This window comes from Protopterus annectens, chromosome 2.part1, assembly GCF_019279795.1.
Source record: "Protopterus annectens isolate FY-2018-M chromosome 2.part1, PAN1.0, whole genome shotgun sequence".
NCBI lineage: Eukaryota > Metazoa > Chordata > Ceratodontiformes > Protopteridae > Protopterus > Protopterus annectens.
Genome location: NC_056729.1, coordinates 1,034,926,781 through 1,034,945,645, shown reverse-complemented (window position 1 = coordinate 1,034,945,645; position 18,865 = coordinate 1,034,926,781). Strand labels below are relative to the sequence as shown.

The following is an 18,865-nucleotide window of genomic DNA, read 5'->3' as shown; positions in this document are numbered from 1 at the left end:
TTTTTTTAATTTAAACTAAAAGGATGTTTCAGTCACCTGACACATTTTCATAGCAATATTTGTAAAATGTATTCCAGCTCAGGACCTACTACATTGTAGGTCATGACTCAACCTATCTAGCCACTGGGATAAGGAAGGGAACTCATATATCCTCAGATATACTGCAAAGATGCCTGTAAGCATAGCTCATCTTTGCTGCGTGGGTTTGCACATTATTAAGATTGCCATGCCTACAACAATTGAATATATCTGGTTTCTATTATTAGCTGTCTAGTGAATGTCTACTCTATATGCAAGCAAAGCTAAGCATGGCTGAGAAACGCACCACACCATGCAAACAAGCACATAAAAAAATGAAAATTGAATACATCTATTTTCAGATGTCTAGCAGATGTCTACTGTAGATGTAACCAAAGCTAAGCATAGCTAAGCAACATGCCACGCTGCCCAAACAAGCACATGAAAATAAATAATAAATAAACTAAAATTGAATACATGTGGTTTCTGCTTTTAGATGTCTAACGTATGTCTGCTGTATATGCAAAGCAAAGCTAAGCATAGCAAAGCAACGTGCTGCACCACGCAAATAAGCACATAAACCTAAAAAAAAAATAAAATTGCAATTTAATGAAGTAAAATGTGTTGTACACCTTTCAGTCCAGGTTAACAGGCCAAAATGTATTGTGCTGTGCTTAAATGGAATTACCTTTTTATTCAGTAAGTGGGAAAAGAGGAAACAGAACATAACTCAAGTTTAAAAGACTAAGAGAAGGCCCTTCTCAGATAATCTCTCAGTGTTCAGTAGAATGAGCTGATGAAGTGGGACAGGGAGGAATCTCCAAAATAAAATTCATAGTAGGGCAGGCAACTCAAAAGCCACCAAGTTATAAAGAACAGAGATCAGCAAAAGTCAAACAGAGAACAGCAAGTTAGGCAAGTGAACAGCTAAATAAAGATGCCTCTAAATATTTTCACTTAAATTAGGAATAATATTTCTCAGCTCCTCCCTCCAGTCAGCTGGATGTTATTCACTGTCTGCAAAGAATTTTTTTCTAACCTTTCTAACTGACACTAGCCAAGACCACTTAAAACTCCAAAAGAACAAAAAACTTAAAACAAAACAAAACGCATTATAAGAAAAAGATAAAAAAATAGAAACACTCAAACCTTAAATGAATGCATTTATATCACATTATCGAAAGATGAAAATAGCAAATTCTATTTCATCGGCCCCAAAACATCTAAACATGAAAATATCGAACATTCAGAACAGCAAATTTTCCCCATGGAAAAAATTTGCTGCTTCAAAACACATACACACAACACAAGCACATCAAACAAACAGCAACCACACACATACACTTAAATTCCTACATCTAACACTACACTAAACTAAACATACACTACTATCTACCCACTTACCTTAACCCAAACCCTAACCCTAAGGTCCGTCACTATCGCACAATCACCTAACCCGCGCCCTAACCCTAACTCACTTAAACCGCCCCTAACCCTAAAGTCTGTCACTATCGCACACACTCCTAACCCGCGTCCTAACACTAACTCACTTAACCTGCCCCTAACCCTAACATACAATCGCACACTTACCTGAACCCAACCCGTAGCTTTCTACCACAACGCTAAAAATAGCGAAGCCACAGAAACGGCAAATGAAATTCTTTCCCGAGGAAAGAATTTGCTGTTCTGCAGCTTCGCTATTCTTAGCGTTTGCTGAATAGTGTTTGATATCAGAACATTCTCAGTTTTAATACCTCGATGTTCTGATATAGACCCAAATGAATAATTTCAATCCAAAATCAGTTGCAGACAGAGATCAGCAATAGTCAGGCAGAGAACAGCTAGTCAAACAAGCATGGCTGCAGCAACAAAAATGGCCTCTATGATTCATGCCTGAGCTATGCTCACTTACAAATATCATGGATACCTCTAATGCATTTCCACAGATGTGTAGGAATTCCAGCCAGAGACTCAAAATGACAGTCCAGATGAACTACTTTTCTTTCTCTCTTTGTCTTTTTCTCTGTCTCTCATTTTCTGTTTTTCTTTCAATTATACTTATTTCTTCTTTTGCATAGATCTTCTTTTCATTTGTATTTATGCATTTCCTTTATATTTGAGGAGAATGCATTTTATAAGGACGTATCACTCTTTGAAATGTGAGTTATGATTTGATAAAAGCATACTCAGGTGCAAAAGGCACTTGGCATAAATAACTATGTATACTTTCACCCTGAGAAAACCATACTTCATAATTTGTTAATACTTGGTTAAGGACTGTCAGATAGCACCTGCTCCTATAATTTTTTTATTGCTTCCTAACACACTGCACACATTTAAAGATTCCAAAGTCACCTTAACTGTTCCACGGTATTCATTGCTCTTCAAAAGGAAAGTATTCACCACTCATAGAGGACATTTTTATTATTATTATTATTATTTGATTTTGCTAATCAGGTTAGGTTAGATATGTGGCCTATTTTTAAGAGACAACCAAGCCAGTATTGATATTGATGGAAGATGTCTGGTCCTGGTACCAGGAATAATATCAGTAGTATATTTGATAATAGGCTATTCCTACCTATGTTACCACCATCTCAGGTGGCTTGATGTCTCATTCAAAGGATGGCACCAGAGGATTGCAGAGCTGCACAGTGTCAGCATTATAACATGATTCCAAATGCCTGATCTAGCCAGATAACACACAACCATCTTATCCACCTACCATCAAAGGTGAGTGTGCTACCTGTTCTGGCACATAATCTCACCTCACCAAGATTAGTTTCTGTTACAATCTGCTCTACATTCCTAGCATTAGCTACTTACTTTATATACATTTTAGTAGTGGCATAGTGACAAATAAGACATGCAGTTAGATATATAGACAGACAGATGTTACATCATTCCAGTAATAACTTGTATATTACTTACTGGTTTGCTCCTCTCACTTATTTGATTATTCTGTTTCACTATTCCTTAAAATTAGAGTTTTCCTTTTTCTGCACTGACCATATTTATTTATGTGCATTTTAATAGTATCTTAGAGACAAATAAGACATGCAGACATTACATCATTCCAATAATAACTTATATATTACTTACTAACGTGTATATTACTTAATAGTTTGCTCTTCTCATCTATTTGATTATTCTGTTTTACTATTCCTTGAAATTACAGTTTTCCTTTTTCTGCACTGACCATATTCATGGCTGAAACGGTGCCATTATGGTCAGGTCATTCACCTGGAAACAAAAACAATAAATAAAAAAGGCAGGGTATCCATCTGTGCAGTTATGAATATAAGGTCAAGAAAGGACTTGGGGCACTCTAAGGCAAGTCAGAGGGACAGGATGAAGCAAGCAATGGGCATCTGTCCTACTTCAGAAGGGATGAATAGGGAAGAGTTGTTGCTTGTGTGATGGCTGTTGGCAATCAGATGCCTTTCAGCCCCATAGTTCAGGGTCAGGCTATGGTGGACATGCCAAATAAAGAATATTATACGATAAGGAGCTATTGAGGCATCCAGGGAGAGTAAATGGGGTATGCGGGAATATATCCAGCAAGACAGCAGTAACGTTGGAGAACCAGATTAAACAAATAAATACTTAACTTATAGTGATACAAACACTTATATGTTAACTTCCACACAGTCCAAGTAAGAGTCTGTGATCATTCTATTCTTATATTGTGTGTATTTTATACTAGTTCTACTTTAACCTCAGTTCTTTGTTGTTTAAGCATCACTTTATTTCCTGTAATACAGACATCCATCAGGGTGTTTGTGTCATATGTATACTGTGTTGTCCTGTACAGCTGGGTTCCTGTGATATTTTCCATGGGTGTTATGTCTTGATGTTTTGCTTCTACTGCCTGCTTTTTATTTATTTATGCATTTTTTTTTGTAGTTTTAATTATTACACAAGTTGGACCAAATTAACCAACACAAATGTTGCTTTTTCTCTCTGTCTATCTGTTTGTCATCCCATCTGATCATCTACTGTTTACCCCTGTCTTTACATATTTTTGCATTATATCTATTTCTCGGACACGGTTGCTGAATTTCCATTCACTGGTTTCCACCTCACTGTACTATTTCTCAGTATTAAGTAGCTTGAACCTGCCAATCTATTCTTTTTTAATAACTTCTGTTTGGACAATGGCATGAATGTTGTCTAACTTCATTCTATTTTTTTAAACTCTTTGTGAGCAACATTCATCAAGTGTTTCTAATTTGCAGAATGCTGTGCAAGAAATACAGGAGACTGCATTGTAAATTGTATTCTTCCGCATTATATCATCACAATGACTTAGAATACACTTACATCAGGTGCAGCTGTTTTGAAATCTAAACCTATTGAGCTTTGCCATCGCTGATGTAATCAATCAGGATTACCTACAGGAGATGCACAGCTGGATATAAGATTTATTTACAGTTGATCAGATTGCTTACATAGTTAAGTAAAATGCTTGTGAAAAAAATAATACCTGCTGTTAGGAATATAGGTAAGATCTGTGTCAGAATCAAGGCTTAGAATGTTTTGATCAGTCTTTTTTTCTTTGTCTTCAGAAATGAATTAAAATCGACGACAGTCTAGGTAGGGCTTTGTTGGTGCATGTATGTGTCTCTGTAGCTCTAATCGTTTATCAGGTGGAAGGTTTGTCTAAACTGTTACAAGATCGGTTGCAGTAGAGGTTACAGCATAATTGGCTTAAGAAGCCTTACTACTGCATGTATAGTTAGTATCTTATCTATTTTGAGATTGTAAAATCTATTTTAGTTGTATTCTGCCTGACATTGTTGATATTATATAATAAAAGATTCTGATCGCACTGCATGTACTGGAGTTTTTCTCCCTGAGCATCCACTGAAAAGGAACTTTTGCGTCAAAATGGACTTCCCTGGTCAATAAATATAAAATAAATAATAAAATAAAACTTGTTCATGACAATTATATGCCAGAAAAGCAAACACAACAGCGCATAAGATGGAAAAAGAAGAAAAGGATAGTTGTGGAGAGGTTTGATGATTATACCACACATACAATTTGTTATGTTTGCTTTGTGTAGCTAGGAAAAGTTCACAACTTACAAACAGACAGCTACTTGGAGCGACCCAGGAAAACTGAAACTACATGCTGGGCACAGAAAAGGTTGGTGATTGACTGAAATTCAGATCTGATTGTCATATATTCTTTTCTCAGTAATACTTCCTTTCTATACCTTCTATTACTATAAAGGTTACTAGTCTATGCTCTGATGTTGTCAATATTTTTCAGAGATCAATACTGATTCCTGAAATGTGTTTTAATTAATTTAATTTAAAATAGCCAAATGAAAACATAAAAGAAATAAATGCAAAAACTTTTCAAAACTCTGTCTTAGTAGGCAGGCCATAACTGGTTTTTCATGCTTTTCTTCTAATTAAAGATTAGAGAACAACATGTTACTTGTGCTGTTTTGAAACTGCTGGCAGCATTTTATGTGGTCTAAGCCAGAAACACAATCTTGTTTGCTCAAATCACATTTTAAAAAATCTTGAGTTGGAGGCAAAGCAGATGTAAGGTCCCCTCCCCTAAAATCAAAGTACATTTGCCAAGTTATTACCTTATAATATTATATCTAGAAACAAGATATATGCATGTATAGTAAAAAGTTCAATAAGGGGAAAAATCTTATATGTAAAAAGAGGGTACAAAGCAAAGTTTCAAATTATGGACTGTTATAAAATTACTAGAATTTATCTGACATCAATATGCTTTTGAAAGGCATATCTACAGGTCTTATTGATCTTTCTTTCTATACTTTTTCAAAAATGGTTGCCTAACTTATCTGTCGCTATAATATATTCACAGGAAAATGTCACATTTGCGTTGTGTGAAAATGTATGTTTTGTACTCTAGAGGTAGCCAGTCTTTTCTTCAGTAGCTTCCATAATATCAATTTACTACATGGCTTCATTACTACACTGACATATTCTGGCACTTGGACTGCTTACTGCAACCCCTGAATCTATATTCAAAGTATAATTATCCAGCCTGTCAGCCTACCTAAGCATACTGGCTGTTACTATTCATGTAATCTCTGATGTGCACACATAATTGTTTCCCCTTTATTGCACTCTAATCATTTTCAGGTCAGCTCTAAATTCAGATGCTGACAGGAATTCATTTCCTGGTTAAGAACCTAACCACACCCTTATTCCTTTGCTTAAGCATTTACTCATGCAGGTAACACTGTCAAGAGATCCACCTGAGCCACAGCACTGATTCTTAGTTAAAATGTGAGTTATTTGCCGAGACTGTCGAGATCTGCTGAACCAGTCTCTTTAGCAGCGTGTTTCTTCTTCATCTCTTTCATTCTCAGACTCTGGAGAATTTACTAGTGGATGTTCTGTTGGGTACCAACACAACACTCCAGTGGAAAAGACTGATCATCTCTTGAGTGAAACCTTCATGGCTGCTCGTAACAATGGCAGTAATATTAGGACTGCTTGCAGCTTCAGCTGTGCTCCTTACTAAGGTATCAAATGCAGGTAAGAATGAACATTCAGTTTTTAATTTAGTACTACTATAAGCTGAGACAAAAACAAAGCCTGTGCACGTATGTGTGTGTGTGTGTCTGCAGGCACATGTTGAAATATATTCATATATTTTTTTCATTGTGTGCTGCAGATAACATCTTATTCAAATGATGTTGAGTAATCTATTTGTTTGTATAGCATACTGATTTCCATATGATTCTTTATAAACTGAAAAGTGATTGATGTGCCTTCCCAAAAAACAATGATGGCATACATCTCTGTCTGAAATAGGCAACACAACACAAGTAGAAAAATGAGCTAGGTGAAATAAAAGCAGAAAAACTAGACATGTTACCACAAAGTGGAAGAACTTATTGCAATAATGTAATCCTACATCTGTATTTAGTAAACATGAAACGTGATGTACTTCTCAAAAGAAGGTTATTAAGTGGTTATGACTCCTTAAGCACAGGGATACACACTTAAGTAACAGTAATATGCATTACCCTGGCATACATCTCACTGCCAGTGCTGCATCTGACCTATAAACTCTCTCTTCTTACAGGTGTTACCATTCAGTATTCAGTGTGGCCTATCTCATAGCTTTAAGCTAGCTAGCCCTAACCCTCAGTTCATACAGCCATTTTCTATACTATTTCAGTATTCCATGCCACATATCAGAGAAATAACTGAGCTTCATAGATTTCTCCTGGCATATCAAAAAGAAATATAGTCTATTTAGTCAGAAGATATTAAATTAAAGGTAGTCTTGTGTCTGAATCACAACTCTTAACACTGAGGTACTCTGACTTTACATTTTTTTTAAGATGGATGACAGATATTTGTTATCCTTTATTTTTCATATCCCTTCTAAATTGCATACTGCACAGTCCTTGTGTATGGTGCACATTTCTATTTTACACCAGTGGTTTACTGCTTCTCATTACTATTCTAGTTACCCCCCCCCCCCAAATAAAACCCTCCATTTAACTGTTAGTAAGTCATAAACTCTTTCCATTTTTCCTTTTCATTTTCTCTCACCCTTCTCATTTTCTTCCACATTATGTTCCTTACAATGTCTGTCCAACCTGACTTTCTGGTATTTGCCCCTTGTTTTACAGATTCTGGTTATTACATCATCACCTCTGTTGCTGTTAGTCTTACTACCCACATTTATTTTACCCACTAAGACCTCTTCATTTCTAATACTTCACATGCAAAATCCTAGGAGTTATGTTACTCTTTTTCATATATCCTTTCCATATTTTCAGACCATCTGTCCAAAACATTTGTACCCAAGTACACTCCCAAAACATATGTTTCATGGCTGCTACTTTTTTATTCAATTCGAACATTTTGATTCTGTTTTTCTACCCATTATATAATTATTTGGTGTGAATACCATCTGCGAATCACTCAATTTCCCCTTTATTCATCTTCCCCTTTCTGCCATGCTTCCACTTTCTCCTAAACTTTTCCTTTGGTTTTCCTTATCTCTGTCTTTGTGGCTTCCTACACTTTCCACCTTAGGTCTTCATGAAATACATTACTTTTAACTTTACCCAGTTTTCCTGTTTCCCCTGTGGGGATATCCATTCCCTTCTCTCATTTTCTTTTTCTGTGTTTCTACTTTCTCCCTCTAATCCACCAATTTTTCTTTGTCTGCTGGATGTCCACCATTCATTTTTCTAACCCAAAATCTGTATTAATTCGTGTGTGTGTGTGTGTGTGTGTGTGTGTGTGTGTGTGTGTGTGTGTGTGTGGTTAATGTCGGTTGTCCTCCCATCCCTTTCTTTGTTAATTCCTACTGTCCTCTTATCGTTTTTTTTCCTTTCATTTTTCTTCTTGTTTCTTCACTATGAAAGTGCCCCATCCTCTTTTCTCTCATATGTCTCTTCCTTTCCTTTGTCTCATATCATGTTCAAGTTCTTTAGTGGGTCCTCATTCATTTTTTATATTTTCCCACCTTTCTGTTTTCCTTCTCTCTCCTTGCGTTTTGGTCTCCCCCTTACTCTCTGTCTACCTACTTAAGTTATATCATAGGCTGTACATTGGTATGTGTGAGAGTCACCATTCCCCTTTTTTTCTACTCAGCCTATGCTTGTTATTTTGAGACCCTATTCTCTTTCCCTTTCTCTATTTACCCTTCTACATCTTTCCATAATTTTATTAGTCTAGTCTCCATTGAGTCCACTAGCAGATTCCTTAGTACATGCACTATAACTAGGGGAATCGTCATTCTAATCACAGTGATTCATCCTAATTGTGTCCATGTTCTTTGTCCTCATCTCAGCAGTATCCATTCAATCTTCTCTGTCTCCAGATTCTATTGTACTGTAAACTGTAATGTATTCCCTACATATACTCCCAGATATTTGGGTTATTACCTCTCCTGAATGTGTTTACTCCTTTATTTCCTTTTCTTTCTCCTATTCTGACCATTGCTGTCTTTTTCTGGTTGAATCTATGCTCCGAAGCCTTTCAGGCCTTGCTAAAACTGGCATTATTTACTCTATGGTCATTTCATCATTCTCAGACATAAGCATGCAGTCATCTGCATACTTTAGGACCCTGACTGTACTCCTGTTCTTTTCTCCAGTTTTGCTAATTCTTTCTTCACTTCAAATAGCCAAGTCTTCAATGACTAGAGTGAAAAGACTTGGGGGAGAGAGAGAGCACCAATCCAGTCCCCCTCTATTTTTAGTGTCTTAGAAACTTTTTTGTTTAACACTCTTTTTATTTCTAGCTCATTGTTAATTGCCTTGATCAGTCCTATATGCATTTTCTCCATTTGCTTTCTTCTAGTATTTCTCAGAGGAATTCACATCTGATCACATTGAAGGCCTTTTGTAAGTCAAAAAAGACCATCCCTTCCAATGTTCCCCATTTTGCTCAGCTGTGTCCATCAATTCTATTAATGCCCACCAATTTATTTCTACCCTATTATCTTTCACAAAAGCACTCTGCTCATCATGCATTATTCTATGCAAAATCTCACCCAGTCTCCTTGCTAGCACTTTTTCCATCACTTTCATGTCTGTGTTTATTAAGGAGATTGGTGTGTGATCCCCTACTTCCACCTGTCTCTCCTCTCCTGTAGGATGACCATTGCCCTGGATCTTTTCATTGTATCTGTTATTCCCCCGTTTCACTTATCTGTTCATACTCCTCCTTTATAACTGTCCATATTGCCTATCCACACCACGAGCTAGCCATATGAGCACCATACTATTCTGTCTTTCAGCTCCATCACTGTCTCCTTGACCTCTCTATCATGATTTTTGCATTCATTTTATTCCCTCTGTATTTCCTCTAGTTGGTACTCATCTCCTCTATCTATGCTCTCCCAATGAGCTTTTATTTGTTGGCAAAGGCTTTTAAAACCCTGCTGTCTTCCTTTGCAATCTGTCCCTCTTTCTGAAATGCTTGGTACCCCTCTCCTCTGTCTATGCTCTCCCAATGAGCTTTTATTTGTTGGTAAAGGCTTCTAAAACCCTGCTGTCTTCCTCTACAATCTCTCCATCTTTCTGAAATGCTTGGTACCCCCCTCTTTCACCTTTTCCTGTTTTGTAGTTCCCTGATAGATGTTTCCCCTGTTCTCCCCAGTTATTGACCAGTAGTCTTTCCAGATTTTAACCAGTTTTATCTCTTCATCTTGCCTCACTTTCTGCCCATTCTCTTTTTTATAATTTTAACCTAAGGTCTGTTTTGTATCCATCCCACCAGTGTTACTCCAGTTTTTGTCGTGTTTGTAGTGTTCTACTCCTCAGTCTCCACAATCATATTTTTTGATTGTTGCTTCCATTCCTGATTTTCCGTGTTTAGCTCATCTGCCTCTACACAACCCCTCCCCTGTTCCATCTCTGATCTTATTGTCCTAGTTATCACTGCATAGCCCAATATTTATCTCTCCTGAATTTCTGCCTTCTACACCATTTCCAGAACTTCCTCTTTGCCTAGTATCTTCTCCAGTCCACTGGCTTGAATTAAGCAATTTCTGGCAAATGCATACTCCCCTTTTCAGTGTGTCTTTTTGCCTTATATACTTCCACTCTCTTTCTGTCATGTTCCTTTCTAAGTCCTTTTTCATCTTTAGATTATACTCAGTTTTGACAAACAGCCTGTTTTACTTGTGATCTAGTGTGACATTAAAGTCCCCTCTAATGATTTCTTCTACATCACTTTTATTATCTGATTCCTTCTTCAAAGAATCTGCTGTAAAAGTCCTGTGTATCCTTTTCTGGGGCATGCAGGTTCACTATTGTCCATCTCCTCCTCCTCCTTCTTCTTCTTTCGTCTTCTTCTCTCCCCCCCTTCTTCTTCTTCTTCCTCTCCCACCCCCCCTGGTTAGGGGTCACCACAGCGGATCACCTGTCCGCTCATGATTGGCAGTGGAGTTTTACAGTGTCAAGTTGCCAGCCTGGCACCCAGCCTTCCACAGAAGGCACACACACTCACATCTAGGGCCAATTTAGAGTGTCCAATCTACCTACAGCATGTCTTTGGGATGTGGGAGGAAACCCATATGTGACCACAGGAAGGACATGCAGACTCCTCACAGAAGGCACCCAGGCCGAGAATCAAACTGGAGAACCTCTTGCTGTGAGGTGGCAACGCTAACCGCTGCACCACCGTGGCCACCCTCAGTCACTACATGTGATCCCTTTCTGAAAAGGGTGACCACTCCTCATCATTCCCTACTTTGTCTGTTTTCCCCTTGGGAAACTAGGGGCTTATGATTTTCCCTCCCAATTTAACCTTTAATTTGGTCTCCTGGAATAAGTACCACATCCTCTTGCATCCCAGTCATTCTACTGTGTACTTTGAGCATTTTGATTGGATGAGAAGACCACCTACGTTCCAAGTTACTACTTACAGTCTGTGTTCATTCCCTTCTTTTCTCTGTTTTTTTTTTATACTGTCCTCCTCTTTCTCCCCCTCTCATCAGTGCCTGTGAACATTTCTCCTCTCCTTGGTTTCCCTGCAGAGCTGGATCTTCAGTGTTTTGGCCTTTGCTTAGCCCCCTTCAAACCAACCCCCCCCCCATAGAGTTGGATTTATCACTTTCCAGACTGCAGTCTGAGTACTTCTGTACTTAATATATTCAACTTGTCTTTTTCCTACAGTTTTTTTGGCCTTGTCATTTTCTTACTGTTACTTCTCTATGATTGACTTTTGATCGCTCCTGTTTCTCTCTCCCCTTTTTATTAGCTGCTACTTGTTTCTTTTGCATTTGATCCTACTTCTGTGACAGTTTAATACATTCCATTTAATTCTGCTCTAATGCATTGCAGTCAAACCTCTTGTTGTCACTTCTTTTTTTTTTTATCAAATATTTTTATTGAAGTAAGAAAATATGAACATCATGGATGCAATTTTCGAACATAAAAGAACAATGAAAAATATATACTACAACTATATACACTATTTACAGAGGCTTGTCTGATGTTTATTTTGCTGTCACTTCTCTATGATTGCCTTCTGTTTGATCACCCGTTTCTCTTCTTCCCCCTTTCCAGTAGTTCCTACTTGTTTCTTTTACATTTATTATTTATTTATTTGTTGACCTTTGTTGACTGGGAAAGTCCACTGGGTCAGAAACCCATTTTCATTGGAGGCCTGTGGTAAAAAGCTTCAGTTAGAAGGGGTCTATATTATATATTCGAACGCTTAAAAGTTCGAATTGCTAAAGATTTAACTTTAGTAATCAAACTTTTAAATGTTCAAATATATTAAAAAAGAATATTTAAAAAAAAAAGCAAAAGTAAAGGCTGCACCCCCCACACCCCTGCTACTTAAATATACCAACTCCGAGATTGCACTTCAGTGTGCTACAGTGCAGAAATGGAAAATTTCCCATTTTTTACACTGTAACGTGATCTTGGAGTTGGTATATTTAAGTAGCTTAGGTGTGAGGGATGCAGGGCGGCTTGCCCCCCTGCTTACACCCTTTAGTTTTTCTTTTTTTGTTTTTTTTTTTCTTTAATTTATTTGAACATTTAAAAGTCCGATCATTAAAGTTTGATCTTTAGCGATTCGAACTTTTAAGCGTTCGAATATATAATATAGACCCGTACAAAGATTATTACAAAGGCATACTATTACAATAATAGAACATTGCTAAAAATTTGTATACAATTTTTTAGTAATTAGAAATAAAGAGAGAATATTTTATACAGTGAGGCAAGATGTTGGTATTGCACATATAGTATTTTACAGTATTTTAATGACTATTGTATGAACGAAGAATAACAATAGATAGCAATCTGTTCATTTAAGCATTTTAGAAGAAGGATTAGTAATTTAAGCTGTTGATTGTAAGAGATAAGACACTGAAAGAAATACAGATTAGTTATGTCAGGAAGTAAATGAACATACGTAGATAATTCGGTAGCTGTCAGTTAAGAACAAAAGTGTCAGATTATTCGGCAGGGTCCTAGGATTAGTTCTATGGTGGTCTAGCCATGTGTTCTTACTTCTGTGACCATTTAATGCATTCCATTTCATTATGCTCTAATGCATTGCAGTCAAACCTAAATAAAAAAAGTTAGGTACTTACATAACGTTCCATGTGTGTTGTCCATCTCATCCTTTATACTCACTGGTGGGTTGGATCTGATCTGTCTCGGCCATTACATAAGATTGAGGTCCTCAGCTGAGCTCTGGGCATTTGCCCTACCTATAATGGAACTACCTACTACCTCAGATCTTGATTGCCCTCAAGCAGTGACCAGGAGAAAATATCATAGACATATCTTGTATAATGATACTAGAACCCATATTCTTTCGGAGGCTGTAGAGTCCTATAAGGATCCAATTAGAGCTACTCAGTCTCCCAGAAGGGGATATGGTGGCTGGGTCCTTTGAATAAAGGACGAGGTGGACAACACAATTGGATCGTTATGGTAAGTACATAACTTCTTTATGTGATGTTGATCTCCCCTTTATTTTCATTGGTGGAACCTAGTCCCCTAGCTACCTGATTCTTGGGTGGCTCATGGGAGAATATTCCTCAGAACTATAGAACCAAAGGATGCTCTACTCCTAGAGGCCAAATTCAGCTTGTAATGAATAATAAAGGTATGTGGTTTAGCCCATGTTGCTGCAGCGTAGATGTTGTCCAATGGTAATCTGGCTTGGAAAGCTGCTGAAGTGGCTATTGACTTGGTTGAATGAGCTTTGATAGGATTAGGGGTAGTCTTGTTGTTAGAACTGTATATGAAAGATATACATTGTGAAAACCAATTTGATAGTGTTACCTTAGAGACTGGTTGGCCTTTCTTAACCCCCAAATAAGAAATAAAAAGTTGATCTGACTTTCTATTTGCACAGGACATCAGGAATTAGAAACATAACTGTCTGTGAACATCTAGAAGATGCAAAGTGTACTCTCCCTTGTTTTGAAAACTTGGAAAGCTGGTAAGTCAATAGACTGATTGAGGTTATTCTCTGAAACTACTTCAGATAAAAATGAAGGGTTAGTGAGTAAAGAGACTCTGTCCTTGTAAAAATTATATATGGATGCTTGGAGGATAAGGCCTGTAACTCCAAAACTCTCCTTGCTGAAGTAATAGCAACTAATAGAAGTGTTTTCCATGAGACATATTTAAATTCATATGTAGCAGACAGTTCAAATGGAGGGAAGACGATCTTTGACCACACAAAATTTAAGTCCCAAGGTAGATTAGGATTTCTCCATGGAGGTCGAATTAAGGTAGTTCCCCTGAGGAATGCTTTACAAAGACTGTTTGACATTGTAGCAGACCCTTTATCTTCTATGTGAACATTTGAGATTGTGACTAACTGAACCCTAATAGTAGCTGCACTGGCTCCCTCATTGAATAACTAGGTTAAGAATTCTAGGATAGAATGTAATGGAGATGGGAATGGATCTATCTGATTAAGATTGGACCAGGCCACAAATCTTTCACATTTGCTTTTGTATAATTTTCGAGTAGACATTTTTTTTGGAAGACAGTAAAATGTGTTTAACTGAAGAAGAAAGTAGAGGAAACCTAGCTATCATGGGAACTGAAGCACCAAGCTGTTTTTTTGAGACTGTCTACACTGGAATGAACCATTCCTGATAGATGAGTCATTAGATCCGGAGCTGGGTCCAGGATCCATGGTCCCTCCCACACGTAAGGTCATATAAAGGGGAACCATACCTAATGAGGCCAATAGAGGACAATTAGGATTATCATGGTCTCCAGTGAACCTCTTTCTGTAGAGCCTTGGGGATTAGGGATATTGGTGGGAAAGCATAAAGAAGTCCCAGGGGCCAATCATGAACAAGTGCATCCCTTGGTGACTCCCCCTTTGGGGGGGGGGCACGGCAAAGTAGTTGCTGCATTTGGCATTGGTGGGTGATGCAAAGAGACCACAGCAAGGCTGGCCCCATTTCCAGAAGATCTCTTCCTCAATTGAGGAACCACTCATGCGCCCATAGAATGGCTCTGCTCAGTTTGTCTGCAATCACATTGGTTTTCCCTGGGATGTGCATTGCTATGAGAAAGTGGTTGGAGGCCTCTGCCCTTTTCAGACCCTCAAGGCTTTTTGACATAGGGGGTGGTAAGATCTGGTTCCCCCTTGTTTATGTACAAGACTACAGACATGTTGTCTGATTGGATTGCTATTGTACCTAGAGGGAGAGAGTCCTGAAATGCTTGCAATGCCAAGACGCCACCCACATCTCTAGAACATTTATGTGCAAATGGGCCTTGTGTTGTTGCCAAGTGCCTTGCACTGTCTTTCCCAAATAATGCCCCCCCACCCAATCCGGGAAGCATCTGTGGTCACTGTAACTTGGGGCTGAGGGGGTGGTAAAGGGGTGGCTGTGAGACACCAGGGGAGAGTTGAGCCACCACTAAAGGTCCCTTTAGCCACCACTGAGTCATTTATTAGAACCTTGTGTGTCAATGGAAGATCCTGAAATGATCATTGTGTAGAAAGTAACCACTGGAAGATTCTCATACAAAAACGAGCTAGCGATTTTAGAACAATTGAAGCTGCCATTTTCCTTATAACCTGTAGACCTAGTTTGGCAGGAGCCCGTTTCTTCCTGCTCAGTACCCTTACATAACATTGAAGGTTATGTAAACTGTCTTGAGGATGTTTCACTGACATCATTGTTGTGTTTATCTGTGCACCTTGACATGGCTCTAGAGCAGATTTTTCATAATTTATGGTAATTCCTAGGGAGGAACAAAGTTGTGAAGTGTAGTCTCTGGTTTGTTGCAGAATATGCCTGGCCGGGGTGGTAATGAGCCAATCATCCAGATATGGAAATATGCAGTAGCCTTTATATCTCAGGTGAGCTGGCACTACTGCCATGCACTTTGTGAACACTCTGGGGGCTGTAGTAAGACCAAAGGGCAGAGCACGAAACTGGAAGTGACTGGCTCCTAGCTGGAAGTGTAAAAAACTTCTGGATAGCCTGTCCATTAGAATATGGTAGTACACATCCTGAAGGTCTATGGAGCACATCCATAGGTTCATAGGATGATACTAGGCTATTGGCAAGGATGCCCTTATAAGCCTATCCAATAATTTCACCCATGTTCCCACAAAGTCAGCACCTGTTTCCCCTGTCCAGCAGGAAAACTGGTGTGATCCCAGGGGTGTATTTTCTGTTTCTCATACAGTCGTCTGGCCTCCTCTTAAAGAGGACTACAGAGGTACTCTGCTTAACATGGAGAGGGAGTCTATTCCCAATCAGTGGAATAGACTCCCCAATCAGTGGAATAGACTCCCCAATCTCTGGGAGTCTATTCCACTGATTGGGGAGTCTCTGGGACACAAATCTGCCCTAACAACAAGTTCTATTAATGTGACAGACAAGTTTTAGGCCTTGCATGTGGGTTGCCTGAGTGGATTTTGACTTCTGGATATGCAGCAACTCCATCAAGACTGGGTCTGAGATGGCCTTGTATGCCAGACACAGGTCACCTCTGAGCATTCTGTACAAGACTGAGTAGAGGGACAGGACTTTTAGCCTATCTGTATAGGACAGGTGTTTGAGACCTTGGACTTTCCTGGTCAGGAACCTCTGTGGTCTCCAATTGTCTTTTTCCAGAAGTGGAAGTATCAACTGCAGTGTCACCATCCAGAACTTGGATCTCTGGAAGTGTTTATTCAGATTATTGAGATTCTAAATGGGTCTTCAGTTCCCTGTTTTTGGAACTAAAAAGAATCTTGAGTAAGTTCTGGATCCTCTCTGATCTGCAGGGACTTCTTGGATGGCACTCTTTTTTTAGCAACTTCTGAAGTTCTAAGGTTGGATGTTCCTTTTGACTGGGTGGAATGTGGGTAACTGATCTGTTTAATGGAACAGGATAGGAGAAGGGAATGACATGTCCCCTGGATATTATGTTCTGCACCCATCTGTCAGTAGTGATCTTTTGCCAGGTTTCTTGGTGCAGAGACAATCATCCCCCCCCAACTGCCTCCAGAGGCAAGCAATCAGGCACTCCTTCAGGAGTGCTGAAAGGGTCCCCCAAAGAAAGATTCTCTGGACCCCTGATTATGCAGGCCTCCTCTGCTGCGGGGGTGGCATCTAATATTATTGTTCCCCCATCTGCCCCGTGTGAATTTTCACCTTGTGTGTCATGGAAAGACTTCTGGGATTTTCTGAACCACATCTTTGGAAAGGGTCTGGTAGATGTGGAAAAATGTACTCCAGCTGCAGACAAGGTCCTGCCTTCTGGTTCCCACCTGATGAGTGTTTCCTGCACTTTTGGCACAACAAGAGAAGAGCCATCAAGAGGGGCATTAACAAAGGTAGACTTGAAGGGCTACATGAAGACACAAAGGTGCATCTAGGTCTGTCTCTTAAGAGCAATACCTGAACCTGCAGCCCTACTCGTTCCATCTGCTGCATACAATATGAGCCTCATGGAAGAGTTTACAAATGAGTTGAGCTTTTTTTTTTTTTTTTAAATTGCCCTCTGACTTAAATGGACAATAAAGGGAAGAAGAAAATAGGAAAAGGAGATAAAGTCCTCTAATTTAAGTGGGCTTGTTATATACCCTCTAATTTAAACGGGTGATAGCGTGAGTGTTCCCTACCCCTGTTATCTATTTAAATTAAGAAAAAGAGTAACCTATCAACTATAAGCAAAACTAATGCAAAGTTAAGAAAGGCAAATACAATTTGAAAGCAATTAGCCCAGATCAAGCTTTTGGAACCTCTTGGCTGCACGGCAAACAAGATCTGAGGTAGTAGGGGAGTTGCATTATGGGTAGGGAAAAATGGCCATGAGCTTAGATGAGGACCTCAAGCTTATGTAAGGGCCAAGACAGATCCGACGGATCAGATCTGACCCACCAGAGGGAACAAAGATGAGACTGACAACATCACATCTGGTGTTTCTATAATTATCTGTCTGTTTCTCAGCTTCTCCCATTATTCATTCAGGTATACCACAACTCTTTTGCCCACTGCTTCAAAGAGACATCTTACTTTAATCTGAAAATAAAAACATTATAAAATATGATGTATCATAGGAATGAACGAGTAATCTGCCTATTTATGCCCCCTTCTTTTGCCCAGTACAGTTCTGTTATTGCTGGATCACAGTGCATTAAAAAGGAATTTCATAGTCCCTTTCAGTCACATTTACCCCCTTTTGCCCAGACACTTTCTGACTTTGTCTAAGGTTGTTTTGATATGCAGCTGTGACTAAAAGCCGGTATACAATGGAGTCTGCTGAGTCTAACAGCTGATTTTTTTTTTCTCTTGCACTGCCTCTCATTTCTTGTATCCCTCCTTGTAAGAACAGGGTGCTTAATTCTTGATGGCTTCCCTGCTCTTGACTTCCTCCTCTAGTTTAACTTTCCTAGCACTACTCCATTTTGTTTTTCTTTCCTTGTCCTTTGGTCAGTCCATCCTGCACAGGTTCCCTGGACTCAGTACTGATCATCTGAACCCCCTGATGTTCTTCTGCTTCTTGCTTTTCTATCCCTGCTTCTGTTATATTTGCTACTGTAATTTCCTTTTCTGCTGAATTTCTGCTTTGACCAGCTTCTTGTTCTTCTTACTATATCCATTTGTGTGCACTTCCTTTATTTACGTGGTCTTTCCCACCATTTCTGTGTTTAGTTCTGATTACTGTTTTCCTTTAAAAAGGATGCACTAAATGCATACTCTGGCTGCTGAACAAAATTACTCTGTACTCCATGAAAAATCTGTCTGTCGGATGGCTTTTTACTGTAAATCATTTGTAATTTTCCAACTTTTTATTGTTTTAGACAGTTCTGTAGTATAGTTGCAATAGGGAAAGTTGGGATAGGTTATTTAGGTCTATGACTTTGTTATATTTTTTCTT

General features: G+C 38.8%; 1 protein-coding gene across 1 annotated transcript in view; it reads left to right on the top strand.

The window, feature by feature from the left end:
- Positions 1 to 6,112: 6,112 nt before the first annotated feature.
- LOC122794320 (coxsackievirus and adenovirus receptor homolog) overlaps positions 6,113 to 18,865 on the top strand; it is a 298,132-nt gene continuing 285,379 nt past the window's right edge. The window contains exon 1 of the mRNA XM_044062619.1: positions 6,113 to 6,551. Coding sequence (XP_043918554.1) covers positions 6,488 to 6,551 — 64 coding nt within the window. The 5' untranslated portion in view covers positions 6,113 to 6,487. The remainder of the gene's footprint in view (positions 6,552 to 18,865) is intronic.